Source organism: Anopheles arabiensis, chromosome 2, assembly GCF_016920715.1.
Source record: "Anopheles arabiensis isolate DONGOLA chromosome 2, AaraD3, whole genome shotgun sequence".
Taxonomy (NCBI): domain Eukaryota; kingdom Metazoa; phylum Arthropoda; class Insecta; order Diptera; family Culicidae; genus Anopheles; species Anopheles arabiensis.
The window spans coordinates 106,232,116-106,250,138 of record NC_053517.1 but is presented as its reverse complement, the minus strand read 5'-3'; the positions used below and the strand labels follow the sequence as shown (position 1 = coordinate 106,250,138).

General features: G+C 47.4%; 2 protein-coding genes across 20 annotated transcripts in view; both read left to right on the top strand.

Annotated features, from left to right (window-relative positions):
* The window catches only part of LOC120898120 (high affinity cAMP-specific and IBMX-insensitive 3',5'-cyclic phosphodiesterase 8), a 130,867-nt gene extending 116,028 nt beyond the window's left edge, over positions 1 to 14,839 (top strand). For 16 of the 19 annotated variants that reach the window (XM_040303524.1, XM_040303531.1, XM_040303529.1 and 13 more), the window contains 13 exons: positions 3,499 to 3,555; positions 3,660 to 3,859; positions 4,121 to 4,180; positions 4,912 to 4,969; positions 5,710 to 5,808; positions 7,365 to 7,475; positions 7,576 to 7,745; positions 7,930 to 8,329; positions 8,417 to 8,624; positions 8,748 to 8,893; positions 9,583 to 9,805; positions 9,891 to 10,322; positions 10,414 to 14,839. In XM_040303524.1, coding sequence (XP_040159458.1) covers positions 3,499 to 3,555; positions 3,660 to 3,859; positions 4,121 to 4,180; positions 4,912 to 4,969; positions 5,710 to 5,808; positions 7,365 to 7,475; positions 7,576 to 7,745; positions 7,930 to 8,329; positions 8,417 to 8,624; positions 8,748 to 8,893; positions 9,583 to 9,805; positions 9,891 to 10,322; positions 10,414 to 10,577 — 2,328 coding nt within the window. In that variant the 3' untranslated portion in view covers positions 10,578 to 14,839. Of the gene's footprint in view, positions 1 to 1,350; positions 2,129 to 2,270; positions 2,426 to 2,454; positions 3,094 to 3,205; positions 3,262 to 3,498; positions 3,556 to 3,659; positions 3,860 to 4,120; positions 4,181 to 4,911; positions 4,970 to 5,709; positions 5,809 to 7,364; positions 7,476 to 7,575; positions 7,746 to 7,929; positions 8,330 to 8,416; positions 8,625 to 8,747; positions 8,894 to 9,582; positions 9,806 to 9,890; positions 10,323 to 10,413 lie in introns of those variants that run through there. The other 3 variants (XM_040303527.1, XM_040303528.1, XM_040303536.1) reach the window with 3 other exon arrangements.
* A 1,912-nt stretch (positions 14,840 to 16,751) lies between these two features.
* Positions 16,752 to 17,860, top strand: LOC120904015 (protein lethal(2)essential for life). Its single transcript, XM_040313720.1, has 4 exons — positions 16,752 to 16,885; positions 16,984 to 17,084; positions 17,181 to 17,479; positions 17,541 to 17,860. The coding sequence occupies exons 2-4, from the start codon at positions 16,984 to 16,986 to the stop codon at positions 17,717 to 17,719; spliced, it is 579 nt and encodes a 192-aa protein (XP_040169654.1). The 5' UTR covers positions 16,752 to 16,885; the 3' UTR covers positions 17,720 to 17,860.
* Positions 17,861 to 18,023: the final 163 nt, after the last annotated feature.

Here is an 18,023-nt window from a genome sequence, read left to right as displayed (position 1 = left end):
TTCCTGTACCGCCTATTAAGCTGGGCTGTAAATAGCCTCAGCTTTTCTTTCCTACGACGTTACACCACAGTATTATGTGTGCTTTACTTTAGGTGCAACAAGCAGTACAGTTTAGTGTCGTATTTGTTTGATTGGTTCGATTCCGAGGATAAAAGCATAACGGTTACTATTATTATAGGCAAAAGATGCTTCTTTTTTATTCCTCTGAATAGAATTCCACCAAGAAATGCATAACGAAACGAACATTTCCTAACAAACTTGCCCCATTTCTTGCCAAAGATAATAATTATCTTCAAGTGGTACACGTCGTGAGTTCGCACATCGTTACACCCTAGTCGTCCATTTGATGACTCGTGCGTATACTCATCTTTTCAAGCCCAGCCCACGCGGGACGGCCGCTTCCAAGATGCTACATGTTGTATCTAATCCTGCGCCAAGTGGCTCTAACTTTGCCGTTTCGCTCGTTTGCTCAGCTCGCTCGCACATCCGTACATGGTTGTGAAGAGGTTTGCAGTAGAAGTCTAAAAATATAGCAATTCAATTGCCAACAAGCAAACTCGGAATGGTCTGGTGATGGTAGGTGATGGCTTTACTACATACAACGCAACGTATCGTACACTAAACGGTCTTTAATCGTTGCACGTGGAGCTCTCTTTACATTCGAACGATGATTCATCACAACGCTGGGTGCAACCGGGAACATGGAATCGCCAAAGACTGCAAAGAGTGCAAATTTGACCAATTACAACCACTGATTAGAGGCAATCCATCAACCGAACGTAGGGTTTTGGGATTCTGGGCAGTGGGACGGCTTCATTGTTCGGTGAATGAATTTGCATTCTAGCGTTTCAATGATAACGAACGAATGGCGCCCAGTTTCGCATGTTAATGCGACGTACTGAGGGGTTGGTAGCGGTAGCGGCATTCGATGCAGTACGGGTAGCAGCTGTACCAACCACCCCTTTGCACACCTGGGAAATCTAGCAAACATGCTTCGGCTTTGTTGTTTGCCCGCATTGGATGTCGGGATGAGGGGAAGCGCATTACTTGCGCAATCCGAGCCTCGAAAGGCCGCATCCAGATGGCGAGAGACCCATCCAAGATTCGACCGGTGAGATATACCGCATGCATAAATCAAAGGCGCTTTCCTCTCACACGTCGGTCGGCCGAGGAATGGAAATGCTTCAATTCAGTAAAAAAAACCGTTTTTCACATTGATTGCAATGCAGTGATAAGGTGGACAGATACAGACCGACATTACAGTGACCGACAGTGATGGCATCCATGTAACGATCGAATCGATATGAGTGACTATTTTTTTGGTTTTTCTCGTGTGTGGTTAAACTTTAGTGAGTGTGATTCTACGTACCGTGGTGTGTGTGTTTTTCTTTTTCCCAGATCTTAAGTATTGAACTTGAAGTGTCCAAAGCGATTGATTGATAATTGATTTCACGTAGTGTTGAATTGTGTAAAGACTTTCCCAACAACGTTCCCGTCCTGAAAAGTGAACACGTATTTCCATCCAAGCAAAGCTCCCTTTTTTCCACAACGGCACAATCAACTCACTCAAGTGTCGAGGCAAATATGGACGTTGCAAAATAATTGGAAATGCTAACAGAGCGTCGGGCCGTTCTTCTCCTGTGTCTGCCCGTACCTCGCGCCTTGAGGCACTCCCGTCTGTGAAGGGTTATGGAAGATTGTGCCGAACGCGTCACCGGCTGCTTCAAGATGAAATCCTTCTTTCGCAAGTACCAGAGCAAGAGCATGGAGTCGCTGTGTAAGCCCGCGCCAGCCGTGCTCACGGTGAAGCAGCTAGAATCGATGCCCCAGGCCGAGCGTACCCGGCCGGCGCGCCGTTATAGCCTGGTAGGGACACCGTCGCCCACGGTATATGTCGACGAGCGGAAGACGACGGAGCGTATATCTTCCACCACCGTGCCTGCGGATGGTGAGCCCAACGGTGCCCTTCCAACAGCTGGAAGCCCTTTGTTGGCGCTGGACACGGCGATGAAGCCGGACAATGGAACATCGCCTATTACCGGTCCGAAACTAACGACGGAGCTTATCAATTCACCTGAGCCACGACGGTCGCTTCCGTTAGAGCGCGTCCAGGCCGTACTGGGCAGTGGTATGGTAGTCTTTTTTTCCCTTTCCCTACCGTTCAATGTACCAATTTCGGTTGACTTTATGCTGCATACTATTCCTTTTCATTGTTATACTCACTCTGTCCTGTGTCGCGGCTGTACGATGACGAATTCATGGACGCGTAGCACTAGATAACGGAACTGAACACAGGGTGTACCTGCGAACCAACTCGACCCCCATCTTTCGGCCCCGTTCTTACGGGCGCCGATCGAACGGACTGAAGGTGTTCCGGTTTCCCGACATTATGGAAGAATCGGTTTTCTCGGAACAGACGACGACAGTAAGTAGAGAATGTCCCCAAAAGCGTCACACACAAACACACAAACTATCCGATGGACATCATGGGTTGTGGAGTGAATAGGAACAATAGGATCCATCTAGTAGCCCTGGAAAAGGGTTTTACCGTATCTGGGCCCGAAAGCTGTAGATATCTTTGAGCAAGAACAACTGACATCTGTCATAGCAACCGGTGACAGCGTCGCCTAGTACCCGGGGGAAGAAAAAAAGATTGGGCGCTTTTCAGCGCGTTTTAAATTGTTCCTCCAGCCGGGGCCCGTGTGCAGTTGGCGCTCGGTTTGAAATTCTTCCCTGAGTGACTTACTGTGAAAAGGCTCCCACGCCGCCCCACCATGGACATTTCCAAAGTGTTAATCCGTCAGCTGAGTGCACGCGAATGGCGCCGGTTCGTCGCATTTCGAAGCCTACCGGCCGACTCCATCGATCCGGCCTTCCGGCAGCAGATACTGGCCGATTACGATGTGCACTTTTACGAGTACGGCGAGCTGGCAGCATCGTCCGCACAAGAGGTCGTCTCGGCGGACACGGTAACATTTGCCGTGGGTGAACCGACGGCGGGATCTAGCCGTCCACAGCAGCGTTGGCCGGAAGGGTCCGACGGGAAGCAGCGCCAATTAGTCGAGTCGGTGGTCGAAAGCGCCTCGCAGGAAGGTTGTTATTTGTGCAGCATTAACCCCGACCGTAGCCGGTTGTTTTGTTTATCTTCATCACGGATTGTATTGCCAATTCTGGGTCGCTTTTTTCTGTCTCTTCCCTCTTCTAGATGTGCAAGATACAATCCTTCCAACTCTGTCGGAAGAAGAAGCTATCTTTATAGAGGTATATACGTTCTGCCCCTCCCCATTTCCTTGTACTTCAATATTGGTCAACAGAGAACGGACGGATTTGTTATGGGAGTGTTGTTTATTGCCACGGTTATATCCACATTTCTAAGTCATGGGTTGTGTGTGGCTAGCCAATTTGCTTGGAAATAACTCCCAACAGAAGCGAACGGGCAGCAACGAAACGAGCGAACATTGCTAACATCCTCTTGCCTTTGTTTTCCCCCACTTTCAGCGACTAGTGTCGGATCTGAAGTTTCCCAACCTGCTACCACCGAATCCTGTGATTAAGGTAATGCTCACACCGAGGGAGGGGTGCGGATCCCCTAACGCCGGGCCAGTGGCTTTGCAAACAATGCGCGGCATCATTTTACCCGCTTCCTGGTTCATTTTCAGATTTTGATTGCCTTCTGCAAGAATGATCCCGTGTTCGAAGCGCTGGTCAATGCCAGCCATCGGCTCAGCCTGGAGCCAACGTTCGTCAAGTCGGCTGAAAGCGCCATCGATGCGTTCCAAAATCCGAGCTCGGGCGGCCATCACATCATCATCGTCGATGCGCGATACCCGCGCACGATCGAGGCGGAAGCGCTCGGCAGGTGAGTGTGCCTAAATGTAGATAATCCGCACTGCACGCTGTACAGTGCTGACGAACACAGCGCCCAGTGTTGTCCAACACGGGATTTTGCATGAATGGCTGAACGTAGCGGTCGCTGTATTATGGATCATCCATAATGCATCATTCTTGCACGCAAAATCTCATCAGAACTCGTTCATTTACACACGACAGCACAGCGTGATGTAAAATTATTTCCTAAACGGTACTGATGATGTCAAATTTTCCACCCATTTTCATGCAGGTCAATTCGAAATTCGAAGGGTAGCCAGCATACAACAATGGTTGCGGTAGTGAAAAAGAGGTAAGTGTGCATGTCACTAACAACAGACGATCCTACCCTGTTGGCGTCCATCATTAGTAAGCTTCAACCAAAACTGGGATCATCATAATCACCCTGTACGATAAATGGCTGAGCTCTTACCACCGCTGTGATATCAGACCGACTTGCGAAACCGAGAATGAAAAGGCTTTCTTGTGAAGATGAAATTCATTTCCAGCACAGTGCCACCGGACACTCGTTACGCACCTTTTTAATAATGTACCGGGGTTTTCCAACGATAAAAATCGTAACCCAGAAAATCGCCTCGTTTTGAACGCAAATTCTATAAACCAGCCTGCCTGGAAAGGTGTCACTCGACCAGCTCAAAGACTCGTGTTGCGCGTGCTGTGCGTAACAGGTGTGCTCTGATGGGCAATAAATGGATTTGTGACTATGCTCTTGCCGGCTGGATTTCATCCTCGGTTTCTCGCATTCTCGCATTCTCGCCCATCCCTCACTGATACTGGCCAGCTGGATTCCACGTGGCCCCCAGCACACATTCACCGAAATGGATACCTGAGGGAGACAATTTCAATCATAGAAAATTGGATCCGATTATGGTAGATCAGTTTCGAGTAGTGTCCAGCGTCCATTGCGCACTGCGCAGCGGGGAAAAAGCTCCTCTTTGTAAAGCCTGGTGTATGTGTATGTATACACTAAAATTCATTTTTTTCTTCTTTTTCTTTCTTCCATTCCGGTGTCCTTTTTCGCAGTGTATTTGAAAAGGATGATACGGCTGTGATTTCTCTATTGGATGTTGGCTATAACAGGGTAAGTGTGGATGTAAATCTCATCTCCAACTACAGCTTCGGGGCTTCCAGTTTCCGGCCGATGCAGAACCGATCTCGCCTCCACTCGCACACCCTTGTGCAACGTGCTCCAATGGTTTAAAGCATAACGGCCGCGTGACCATGAAACTAATATCAAACGACAAGAGGACCACGGCAAACAATACACTATCGGTTGGGCGGGTGGTGTGAGTTTTATCCCGAACTTTTCCTGCGTTTGATTGACACCGAAGCAATTGACGTCAATCCATTAAACCGACCCTCACTCAACCCGGACTCCTGTTCGATTAGTTCTCAATAGATCCTTACACTGTTCGACACCATACATCGCACTCCGTTCGGGGAAAAGCTTGCACTGCTGGCCCAGCTCTTGGTGGAAAAGAATGTGGCAAAATTGATGTTCCTGAATGGGGGCGACACACACAATTATCCAATTGGCGTTTGACATTCAATTTACCATATAACCATCGGACGTGACGGAACTGGAGGCACCTTATCCTCGTGAGGTGTTCACCTCCTCGCCGTTCATTAACTTCACTCACCGGTCACCGGGCGTTGCGTGGACCCCGGGCAGGTCGGTTCTGGCAGGTCGCAAAGGCAATAAATCCACACACACCACGCCCGTTCAGCAAGAACGGAGAGAATCCCGCACCCGATTACTTCAGCTTAATAATGGCAAACGACCTCTCGTTTCCTCCCCCACGCTTCTTCTACTTCTTGCAGTGCATTATCGAGTCTCCACATGTATCGATTTGTTCGTCGGAGCTGCGGCAAATCCAGCACTCGCTCGTCCGACCGCAGAATGTGATATCGACTCAACAGGTAGGTTTTAATCCCACGCTCCGACACAGCAGCAGCACATCAGTGTGTAGCACAACCGTACAGCTTGGGTCAATTTTGCTTTCTGGCAATGTCATCGTGCCATCATCATCATCATCATCGTTACCGTTCAACCGCGACGATGGAGACCAAAAGCACACTCCCTGCTACGCGGTTTAACGTTGTTTATGCGCTGCTCGCATATCGCAACGATGATCCGGCGGGCAAATGGGCTATCGTTTAGTGCATTTTCCCCGGGCTTTCCACCGGGGGGTCAGTTTGAAATGCTATTTTTAACGATAAAACGTGTCACACCACTAATGCCGCACAATTTGCCCCGTGATGTGGTGTCCGATAGCGTAATAGTCATAAATTCATTTCGAACGAAATACGTACTGCGATTCTTGGTAAAACGGTGGTTAAACGAAAAATAACGTAGGATTAAAAGCGCATCCAAAGTTCATCCTGCCACCGCCACTTTGCAACTGTCTCATCCATTAGCATTATCGATTTATAGCGTCAGCATCAGGCTTGGTTCCTGGAAAAGGTAACACCGCCAGCCAGCACACAGACGAGAGACCTATTTCATTTAATTCGATCAATCGATTGCAACCCGATTTGCAACCGTGTATTTGCGCATCGGCTTCCATTAACTCAATCACAGGGTAGTTTACCCCTTGCAGCTCGTGGCACGGCGCAGTGTGTGATGCCTACCAGTGCCAGGTTTTATTAATCTTCTTCAATCCTCACACGCCCTGAAGAGCCTGCGTCGGAAGCTGCAATTGCTTCACCGTTGTGCAAATGTCCCTGGGGAGACTGCCTGGAGCCTGTTGCCGCTGTGGTCACCGTAGTGTTTGCTTGCGTTGAGATCTTCATTCGCGTTTGTGCCGCTCCGTCGACACACGGCAGCCCTCCAGTTTGTGGCAAATGTACGATGGGACGCGGGCAAGATTTATGGCACCGTCATGTTGTCTGTCATAGGCCTCTCCGGCACTGACACACAGACACGCACGCATACGTTTTTGCCACCAGTTTGGGTTGCCTATATCTGTGATTTATCGAGTGCCGGCAGGTGAATAAATTGAATCATGTCATCGGTCGCCTGGCTTTCAATGAATAGTTTATGCTATCTAGTGGAGAGAGAGAGAGAGAGAGAGAGGATTAAATTGATTCCAAAAGCTTCACATATTAGATACTATGCAGGCGCACCAACCAACTCCCCATCGACATGGTTACGGTGTAATTCAATTTATCTAAAATACAATTAACTCATCTTCGAGTGTGTGCTGACAGTAGACAACTTCACTCCTAGCGAGTGTTAAATAGAGCTTTAAATATTTAAAACCTCGTGCCATGTGTTTGATGAACGTTCGAAAATGCTTGGCCAAACATGTTCACACGACATACGCTGCCAGTGCCTAAAATATGGTCCATAAATTTATAGCGATTAATGCAATTTCTCACATCTTGGCGTGAGACACAGTGCTGCGCCCCTCCGTCCTCAGTTGCCCTTTTCCCGAGCGTACCTCTTGATAAATGAAATTATTTGCCTTTCCCAGGCACTGTACACGGCGCTCCATCGATCTAGAGAAGCGGTCATCATTACCGACGACACGCTTCGGGCACAGTATGCGAACCGGGCCAGCGAACGTGTGCTGAATATGAAGCTGGTAAGTGGGCCGAACGCCTCCTCGGAGTGCTCTACAAACACACAGACACACATTAATCCTTAATCTTGTGTTTCTCCGCTCTCCACATCACGCCCGGCAGGATGAAATCGTTGGCAGATCTCTGAGCGACTTGGTAACGGCCGATATTAGTAATATTTTATCTCATACCAGTAGATATAAGGACTACGACGGTTACCTTACCACGCGGAGAAAGTCCCAAGAATCATCACAAATCCATGTTCGTGCCGTACCTGTCTCGTGCATCGGAAGGTAAGTGAGTTTGTGTACAATGTCTACTCGCCCGTTCCTAGACGAAGAAGCGTGTAAATGCTTTAAGATGCTACAAAACGCCTGAAGATATGCAATTCGCATGAACAAATCGGTTTATTAGGACGCAGCACAACGAGAAAATGTCAACATTCATTCTTTTTTTTCCTTTTTGCACATCTTGCAGGAATCCCACACACTTAGTCTTAATCCTAGAATCATCATCCAGCGCGCTCGTGTCCACGAACGCGATCGGCGAGGCGCTGCAGACGCTGCCCCAGGGCAAGGAGGTGCCGCGCGGCTCGCTCCACTCGATCCGGCGCGGCAGCTTCGACGTGCGGTCGATCGCGTCGGACGGGCTGCGGCGGACGAGCCTGGCGAAGCTGTCCTCGCTGCCGCTCGAGGCGCCGATCACCAAAGTGCTGAGCCTGCTGGCCCAGGTTCAGGAAAACTGCTCGCTCGACGAGGCCAAGCTGCTGGACCGCGTGATGGAGTTCCTCAAGCGCGAGGGCCTGTACAGCCCCCAGATGAAGGAAATACGCACCGAGGACCCGGTCGCTACCGATCTGATTGGGGCCCTGCTTACGGTGAGCTGCTTGGGGAGGGGTGGGCCAACAAATACAAAGCATATTCCCGACTAATTTACATTTTGCCTACGCCATCCCCGGTGACAGCAAGGACCAACGAACATCCTGTCGTCCAGGCGCAGCTCGAACGATTCCATCATACGCGGCGGCGGCCGCCCATCTACAGGGAGCATCGTTTTCAACAAAACCAAAGAATCTTCACAACTGTCCGACCTGCTGCAGACGGCCCTGGACTGGGACTTTGAAATATTTAAGCTAGAGGATCTTACCGAGAAACGTCCATTAGTGTGTTTAGGTAAGCGGCCGGGCGTGAGTGCTTGTGTGGGCTCGCCCCGTTTTGTCACCCCGTGTTGGACGCTGCTCTAAACGTTCTCCGCGCTCTGCTTTCTGCTCTTCTGTCATTCTTCTCCCCCTGCAGGATTAGAACTGTTCCGGCGGTTTGATGTGTACAATACGTTCAACTGTGACGAGATGACGTTCAAGCTGTGGCTCATCGAGATGGAGAAGCACTACCACAGCGAGAATACATATCACAACAGCACGCATGCCGCAGACGTGATGCAGGTGAGCGGAAAATAATTAAAATTAATCCTCTTCCATCTCATCACCCAGGCGAGCGAAACCCACGTGGGGGGGTCCCCCACGTTTGCCAAGCAATCCGTCGGCGTGCGGTTGGTTGTGTCTTGTGGCGCTTTTCCGCTGCAAATCCATTTTCACGACAGCTTGCTCGGTGTCGGCGCCTTTGTTTCTGCTCACGATGGGCTTTATAATATCCCTTTCTAACACGTACCATACACACGCTGCTTCTCCTCATCCATCGCAGCCCCATTGTTGAGTGAGACTGCATTTGAATGTTGCTGCTGTGTGCTTTGGAGAAAAGTGTGCTTTTTGTTGTGGGTTGTGCGTTGCGGAGGGTCTGTTTGGGATTTCTTTTTGTTTTTTGTGCTGCAACATGAACCGTACTTAAAACGGGAATAATTACTTGAAACCCCTTCACGAGAGTGCTCATCAAAGAAAGGAGGCTTTTAAAAGCATCACATATCTCTTCCCTTTTATCTTGGGATAAAGCACAATTCCCTATCTGTGGTCTTTGCAGCGTTACTTTATCTGCTTTTTGTGTCAACCATAACAGCAAACCCGTAAGGCTTTAAACTCTTCATTAAATCACTTTATGTCTCTCTCTGTCAAGTAGTCTCCGGTGAATCCTTTTCCAAAAATTGTGCAAAATGACATACAAAAATCCTTCCCTTCAGGCCACCGCAGTTTACCTGCAACAGCTGAGCAACCGGGAGCTGAAGATTATGGACCGAATGGACGAAGCGACCGCCCTGATTGCCGCCGCAACCCATGACATAGACCATCCGGGCCGTTCGTCCGCCTTCCTGTGCAACTCGGACAACACGCTGGCCCTGCTGTACAACGACATCTGCGTGCTGGAGTCACACCACGCGGCAACCACCTTCCGGTTGACCTTAGGTAAGCGGTTCGCCTATTCAAACAAAATCAACATTGTTTGTGCCATTGCTCACACGTTGCGTTGCAACACTTTGATTCAACACAGGCGACGACAAGATCAACATCTTCAAGCATCTGGACCGGGACATGTACAAGCTGGCCCGCTCGATCATCGTCGACATGATACTGGCCACCGAGATGACGCGACACTTTGAGCATCTGGCCAAGTTTGTCAGCGTGTTCGGCACGGACGTGGAGTCGAAGGATCCGCTGCCGCCGGACAACGACGACAACCAGATACTGGTGCGGCGCATGCTGATCAAGTGCGCGGACGTGAGCAATCCGACCCGCCCGCTCAAGTTCTGCGTCGAGTGGGCCCGCCGCATCGCGGAGGAGTACTTCATGCAGACGGACGAGGAGAAGCGCAAGAATCTGCCGATCGTGATGCCAATGTTTGACCGCACGACCTGCAGCATCTCGAAGAGCCAGATCGGTTTCATCGAGTACATCATCCACGACATGATGGACGCATGGAACAGTGAGTTTGAGCGCTGGAGAAGGGCCTTTCATGCGACACGAACAACGCACACACTAATTGGGGCGGTTTTCTCTCTGTCTCTCTACCGTAGGTTTTATCGAAATGCCCGAAATCATACGCTACATGGAGTTCAACTATTCCCAGTGGAAGCTGTTCGAGGAGCAGGGCATCAACACGCTCAGCGACATCAAGCGGAAGCAGATGTCGCTCACCGAGGACACGGCGAGCTCGATCTCCCTGGAGGAGAAGTTCTAGTAAGCCGGAGAGCCGCCCTGGGATGCGGCATCGTGCAACTTGCTGTGCTTGTTGCTGTGTGTCACGTTTTGGTGTCCGGGCTGGAGTCTGGACAAACCCAAACCCCAAAACCCAAAAACAAAAACCCCGCTCGAAGCGAGATGGTTCCGAATGCGACGCCGATCCGGCCGTAATGTAATTATGGATTAATCCAAACGCCAAAGGCCCAACAGTGGGTCCGCTCGACGATGAGCCACAATGCGCGAACCCTGCAGTAGCTCCCCCTCCCCGCGGTGGGGTGGATCTTTCTTCCATGATTGTAGCAGTATTGTTTTCATACCATCGCCATTTAGCCCAAACACATCCCAGCCCAGTACCGCTTAACACTTGGGTTACCACGTCTCTCACATGGGTGTGTTAGTTGCAAAAGAAAAGAGAAAATCACACACACTACTGGTGAGCGAAATAGAAACAAAAAACCAAGAGCGAGAGAGATTCATTGGTAGCACCGTGCGAGGAAATGTTGTTCATCGTAATAGCACCACTACCACCACCAACACCACTTCCATCGCCTACTCTAATGTATATCCACGTACAATCCACATACACACATACATGAAAAAAAACACAAAAATACACTCGTTTTCTGAGTTTATCTAGTTTTTTGGGGATTATTAACACCGCTCAAGCGTAAGAAAGTTGTCCCGTTTTTGTTTGTACATTTGCCAATAAGATCTACTAATCCTGCGTGTGTTTTGTTTGTTGTTCAGCAGTAGGTTTCATTTAGCACGTAAGCACACCAAACGGGGTTTACCCTCTCTCCCCCACCCCCCACCATCGTACAATGCGCGTTACATATATATGTATAGATTGCAGGGATCTGCTGTGTCAGGATAGCTTAACCCGGATCCCGGTGTTTTGCTATTCGACTTAGATACGTAGCTAGGTCTAGTTGTTCGTTTACGCCATCATTTACCATTGTTCCACTCCAAACGTTGTAATTTTCGTTTCCATTTTCGATTTGGTAGGTCATCCGCTCGATTAATTACAGGTCGAATCATATGGTGAGATGGTATGCGAGCGTGTTTATGTAGGGTTTTGTGTCGTCTAATGAAGCAGATAGGAGAAAGACACACGTAAAGGAGTAAACACGAATAGTAGGGAATTAGGAAAGTCACCCTGTGCGCACAACAACTACCACACAGAGATTAGGTAGGAATATGTCTGCTATTTTACCTGTCCCTATATAGGTTTTTTGTATTGTTTTGTTTGTAGCAGCAGTATTTATTGGACCCCAACGATCAGATGGAATTTAGCAATCCACGCAAGCCATATTAACTAGTAGCGAAAACAAACACTTTCTACTCTCCCTATCGAGCTGTACCTAAACCCCGGTTGCAGTTGCGAAATGGTGGAAATGGTGGTCATTTAAATAAAAATTCGTGTAGCAAAACAAAGAGAGAGAGGATTAGAGGGAGTAGAGAGGGACAACACTAACCATCAGCTTGCCTCGTTGACCGAAGCAACTGGTGGGGTTGTGATGCCGCACAGAAGCGTAAGTAAAAGGAAATCAATTTTAGGATCGATGTTTGGCTCTAGGGGTCATTATTAGGATGTGTAAGTTTCGCACATACATAAACACACAGAGTAAAATAAACACTTAAAAAAAGCGAGTCCTTTCCCCTCCCCCTTAAAATGATAGTGTGGTGGTACACCAAGCCGTATAGTTGTCGATATTTAGATGCCGTAGGTAAATGTTTTCTGTTAGTTGATCGACAGTCGATAAGCGCATACACAACACAACCCAACAGGGAATGGGTTCTTAACGGTGGTTATACAAACGCTTAAATCTCTCTTCACACACGCTGCGTGGCGTGTCCTGCGTTACACGTTTTCTGCTCCGCTCCGTATTCGCTACCTTTGCATCTGTGAACGACCAGGCTGCTCCATTGCTTCCACCCAATCCACCTTTTTTTGTTTAGTTTGTTTCGAATGTTTTCTCTCTCTCTCTTTCTGTCTCTGTCACTTCCCCAGCGCTACCGTTGAGACCTGAAACAGGGGGTTTAAGCCATGAGAGCCATGAGCGTGTGTGCGTGTTTCTGTGTATTATGCAATAAAAATGTAGATGAAAACAAAGATAAATATACAGTACACAAGACGGCGTGTGGGGTTTGTGTCGCAAATATCGTTCATGTTTAGCAATTACCCTTCGCAAAGCTTGGAAAACCACACAAACACACACACAGACGGAAACAGTGTGTAGCTGACAGTGAGTAGAAGAGCATACCTTGCGTAGATGAGTGTTTAATCCCTTGCTTTTGGCATGTAGAGGGCATTTTGTTTGTGCGTGGGGGGGCAATAAACGGCACCGGAATTCTCACATCCTCCATCCCACTGTTCTACGCGTGTACGTGTTGATGTGACAATAATAGGGAGGAACATGTGATAACGATTAATGAAAAAAAAAAGAAATTGGAGCTAAACCCAAAAATCCATTCGGTGGTGCAATCGATACTTTCGTAGTTGCTGGAGGGACACGAGATTGGTTGTTTAAGTTGCAATCAAAACTGTACCCTACACGCAGCAACAAGTGTGTGTAACCCACCGAGCGTACTTGTTCCCTCTTTAACCTGATTTATTTTACATTTTTTTGCTTCAACCGTATTTAATTTTGTCCTTTATTCAAATATCAATAGTGAACAACGGTTCTCCAAACAAATATGATCTTACGGTTTCAACAACTAAGCTCAAGCATGTGCTACGTATACCTCTCCCTTTGCTGCTACCTACAGGCAACAATCTTCCATACTCTCATAACTATGGCGACAAGCATGGTTTACAGTTGGAATTGCACAAAAAAAGAAACGGCTTCATCTAGTTAGAAATTCTCTAAATCTTCTCTCGCACTCATACCGAATTACACCATCACATATACAATCTCTCTTTCACTCTCTCTCTCTCTCTCTCTCTCTCTCGCTCGTTCACTCTACATCTGCATGCAGCAAAACTTTTACAACCGGAAGCAAAAAGAATTACAAAACAAAAACGGCGGTTGGCCGGTTTCCAAACGTGCGGTCTAATTTTAATGCGTAAAACACTAACAAAAACCTTACTAAGGCCACTTACGGCCACCCAATGGTGTATATCGATGTGTATACAAAAAAATAAATAATTAGCAAACAAAAACACACAACTACTAACACACACACAAGAACGCAAACTCTAATACTAGATAATTGTATTGTTCTGATATGCTGGTCATATCTGGTTTTAAGAAAGGCACCGAAGGTCAAATGATTCACACCCATCTACTATAATAAAAAAAGCGAATTAAACAACAAAAAATAAACCATTAAATGGAATCTAGCGTTGGGATGGCAGTTCGTTTTTGGAGAAGGAGATTAGTAAATGAAATTCTGAGCTATTGCGCTAACACACACACACAGTGTGTGTACTACCAACGCGCACTAACGATCGAATCGTTCGGCGTGTCTATCTGTTGATGTAATCGTGTATTATTGCTAAAATATTGTACGTCTCGAGGCTCGATGATGATCCCTGCTGAAGGAAGAGGTGAGGCTCTCGCCTGCCAACCCAAATTGGACAGGGCGTTTTTATTACAGTGCTGTGTTTTACACCTAAATCGATTGGATCTATACTGTGGCAAGTAGTAGTAGCATTGTGTATCTCACCGAAGCCTAAACGCGCGCCCCCGTGCCCCTTTGCGAAAAGGATCCAAAGCCAGCACTCCGAACACGGGCCGAACATGTAACACATACCTATACCTATAGCGAATCGATGTGGTCTTCATTAAATTGCGTATGTATGTGTGTATAATAAGCGAAAACAGGACGCGAAAAGCAAACGGTTACGGGCCGGCATATACATATACATGATCCTGCGTTTGCAAACTCTAAACTGTGCTATTGTTGCAAGCTATACCCGGCGGCGGGGCAACTATTTGGAATTTTGTTGAACCGGGTGTTTGAGCCGTTAGGAAGGGGAAATGAAAAGAGTTAAAAAGAAAACTATGAAACAATTGGCATCATCAAACAAAAAGTCTGAATAAATAAACATTTAATGCTGCTGCTACACAACCTACGCGGTCTTAACCCTGTGAGGGTTTGAGGCGAACCATATACTAAACAAACAAACAAATTGGCAAAGTCCTAACAGAACTTAATGATGAAGAAGAAGAAGAAGAAGAAAACAAACCAGTGTAACGAATTGTTTCCGCAAATAAGTCTGTCTAATAAAGTGTAATTAATGAAATTGTAGTGAAACACTTTCAGGTTTGTCGTCTGTTTCTTTCTTCGGTGGGACACTTGTACTGTCCGTCTTACTCATCGTTTGGTATGCATGGAATGGCAACACGGAACGGCCATGTGTGAATGGGAAAACATAATCGTACGAAAGTGAACGAGTGTGTGGGACGTGTGATGATGAATCATAACGATGGTGAACAACCGCCTTCCCGGCGATAGCTCTTCCTATGGTGATGGTGTGTCGATCTCTTCCCTAGGTCGTTCTTGTACGCCTCCATATCTCCGCTGGGGTGCTTTAGTCTCGAAAACAACTTGCTGGATCGGGAAGCTGAAACTTCGCTGGCTTAAAATAGAATTCTAATGCTGTGAGTGTGTATCACGTGTGACACACAAAGTGCATAGGCAGCGATGCAGTTCTTCCAGCCCATGGTGCAGTGTCTGAAAATGGTCAAATGGGTTTGGGTTTTCCTCATTCTCTGGATTGTTAAAGACTCTTTTCTGTTACCTTTTTTCAGATTCAGAATCTTTCTTCAATGTAAAATAATAAACAAAATTATCTTTTGAAATAAGGATTTGCGCCTGAAATTATGCAATTGTATTTCTAATATTGCTATTTTCGGTAAAGTAACAGATAATTTAAAAAATCGGTTTCATATCAAGATTTTTACATTCCAAAAAGATCTGATTGCATACAAAAAGATAATAATTATAATTATTTAATAAACATTACATGAAAATTGTTATACTTATTTCATTGTTCTATGCTAATTAAATGATCCAAAACTATAAAAATCTTTAGCTCCATTGTAAAAAATCAAATACACCTAATGAGCCTTGAACTCTACTGTTAATACAATAATAAAATCATTTCATCACACCGCCCTTACAATCGCTTCACGGCTCACTAATTGTATCATTACAACCGCAAAAGAATAAAAAAAATACATTCAATTCATCCACCCATTCATTGGAATGAAAAATAAACACAATCGTCCCGTTTCATTGAGCGCACGCTGCTAATTGTCAACCGTAGCTAAACTGCTGCACTTAATTAAGCACACACGCCATGCCACGCAACGCCCCGTACGATTGCGTATGTACAGGGCGGATTCACGTCCGAAATTAAACCCGATGACAAAGCCATCATAATGCAACGCTTAAGCATGCGAATTATAAACAATATTTCAATCCCGGGTGGGTAAGGTGTGGTGAGCGTGAACGAAACGAAATGTAACAAAAACAGAACGCGTTGATGGTGAGCTATTTTCGGCCGGCCAACGCATCCCTCTAACCCCCATCATCCGTGGCGTTCTACGACCTTTCCTCCGCTGCACCGTAGCAAACATTTTGATAATTTACCTTCTCACGGTACGGTCAAGCCAACCAAGCGGACCCGGTGGTGGTTTACTGGTCCATTCTCGGTGTGAAAGCTATTTTCGGATGCCACTTCAGATGCCGCGCCTACCGTCCGGCAGGTGATCGACACCCACCCAGCCCCTTCGTTCCGCACAGGAACGATCGTTCCATCCATCGGTGTGCTTCCCGTATGATCGTGGAAACGTGCCGTGCCGCAACAAACACACAAAGAAAAAGTAGGCTGAGAAAATGTACGCTCCCTTTGGGTGCTCTATGACTCTCATCACTCTCTCGCTCCTTTTCCATTTGATGTTTTGAGAGAGTATTTAATTGGGAGAATTTTCACCTCATTGTAACGTAAACAAAACAAGCTGGATTGAGGCGCTTTTCTCTGGTACAATTTTCCTACCATTTTCGCTCTCTTTCTCTCTCCCCTTTTTCATGTTACTCTCTCGCTCCCATCCATTCTAAATGGCTATTTTCCTGTCAATGGAAAATTTGTGCCGCCTTGGAAGAACGAATTGTACCAACTTTTTTCTCACCACCAATCGGAGTGAAAAACAAACGTTTCCAAAAATAGTGAGAGACCGACCTATAAAAGAGGAAAATCGGTGCACGCAGGTCGTCAGTCAGTGCGGCACCTGCGGTGGGAAAAAATTCGTGTGCAAGTGTAAAGGTTTCGTGAAAAGCTAGATTCAAACGAAAAAGGTTCGTGTGGAGTGAAGTGAATTTTGTGCCATTTTTTGGACGTTTTCTTTATTGTGATCTTCATTTTCTAATCGTTCTTGTGTTGTGTTCTTCCAAAGATGTCTGTCGTGCCGATGCTGTTCCGTGACTGGTGGGAGGATTTCGACACTCCGCTCCGTTCCTCCCGGCTGCTCGATCAGCACTTTGGCACCGGTCTGCGGTTAGTAGTGGTTGTGCAAGGGCTTAGAAAACCCCCCAAAATCGATGTGAATTTAACTGTGAATTAATGTGCTATTTCCTTCTCCAAACCCATCAGTGCGGATGATCTGTTCTCCTCCTTCCCGGCCCGTGCCCCGCTCTCCTCGCCATCGCTGCTGCGCGGTGGATACTACCGTCCGTGGCGCAACACCGCCCTCACGCGGCAAGATTCCGGCTCGACGCTCAACCTCGACAAGGACCGGTTCCAGATCATCCTCGATGTGCAGCAGTTCACGCCGGAGGAGATCACCGTCAAAACGACCGACCGGTGCGTTGTGGTGGAGGGCAAGCACGAGGAGAAGCAGGACGAGCATGGATACGTTTCGCGACACTTTACACGCCGCTACATGCTACCAAGTAAGATTGGCAAGTCAAACCATTGGACAAAATTAACCATTTTTTCCTCTCGTATTTCTAGACGGCCACGATCCGAACGATGTCGTCTCGACTCTCTCCTCCGACGGTGTGCTGACAGTGACCGCCCCGAAAAAGTCCCTCCCAGCACCGAACCCGGAACGCAGCGTACCGATCCAGCAGACGGGCCAGCCGGCCAAGGACAAGGCGGAGGCTCAGCCGAGCGTAGAGGGTGCTAAGTAGGCGTGCGAGAGGATTCAAACCTGCAAGAAGAGTATTAGCATGTCGATGTATTCACCTCGGGTAGGGTGAGGAAGATCCGATCCGGTCTACCGGTTCCTGAACTGATCGTACAATAAACAAAAAAAGCTCTTTTATATTGATCCTCATCGGTTCTCTTCATTGCATCAACGACAGCTTCACCATCAGACAAACAAGTTCTAGTTTTCCAAAATCATTTGAGTCATGACAATGCCTCCTTGAGAAACTGAAAATTTGTTTACGGCCTACGAAGAAGGTGTTTCATGGCGTTCTAGTTCAACAAGAG

What these genes read in the sequence shown, in the direction of transcription:
- LOC120904015 (XM_040313720.1), top strand. Translation starts at nt 16,984, where the DNA reads ATGTCTGTCGTGCCGATGCTGTTCCGTGACTGGTGGGAGGATTTCGAC. An exon ending in CACTTTGGCACCGGTCTGCG is followed by an intron (nt 17,085 to 17,180) that starts GTTAGTAGTGGT and finishes CAAACCCATCAG; the next exon opens with TGCGGATGATCTGTTCTCCT. An exon ending in ACGCCGCTACATGCTACCAA is followed by an intron (nt 17,480 to 17,540) that starts GTAAGATTGGCA and finishes TCGTATTTCTAG; the next exon opens with ACGGCCACGATCCGAACGAT.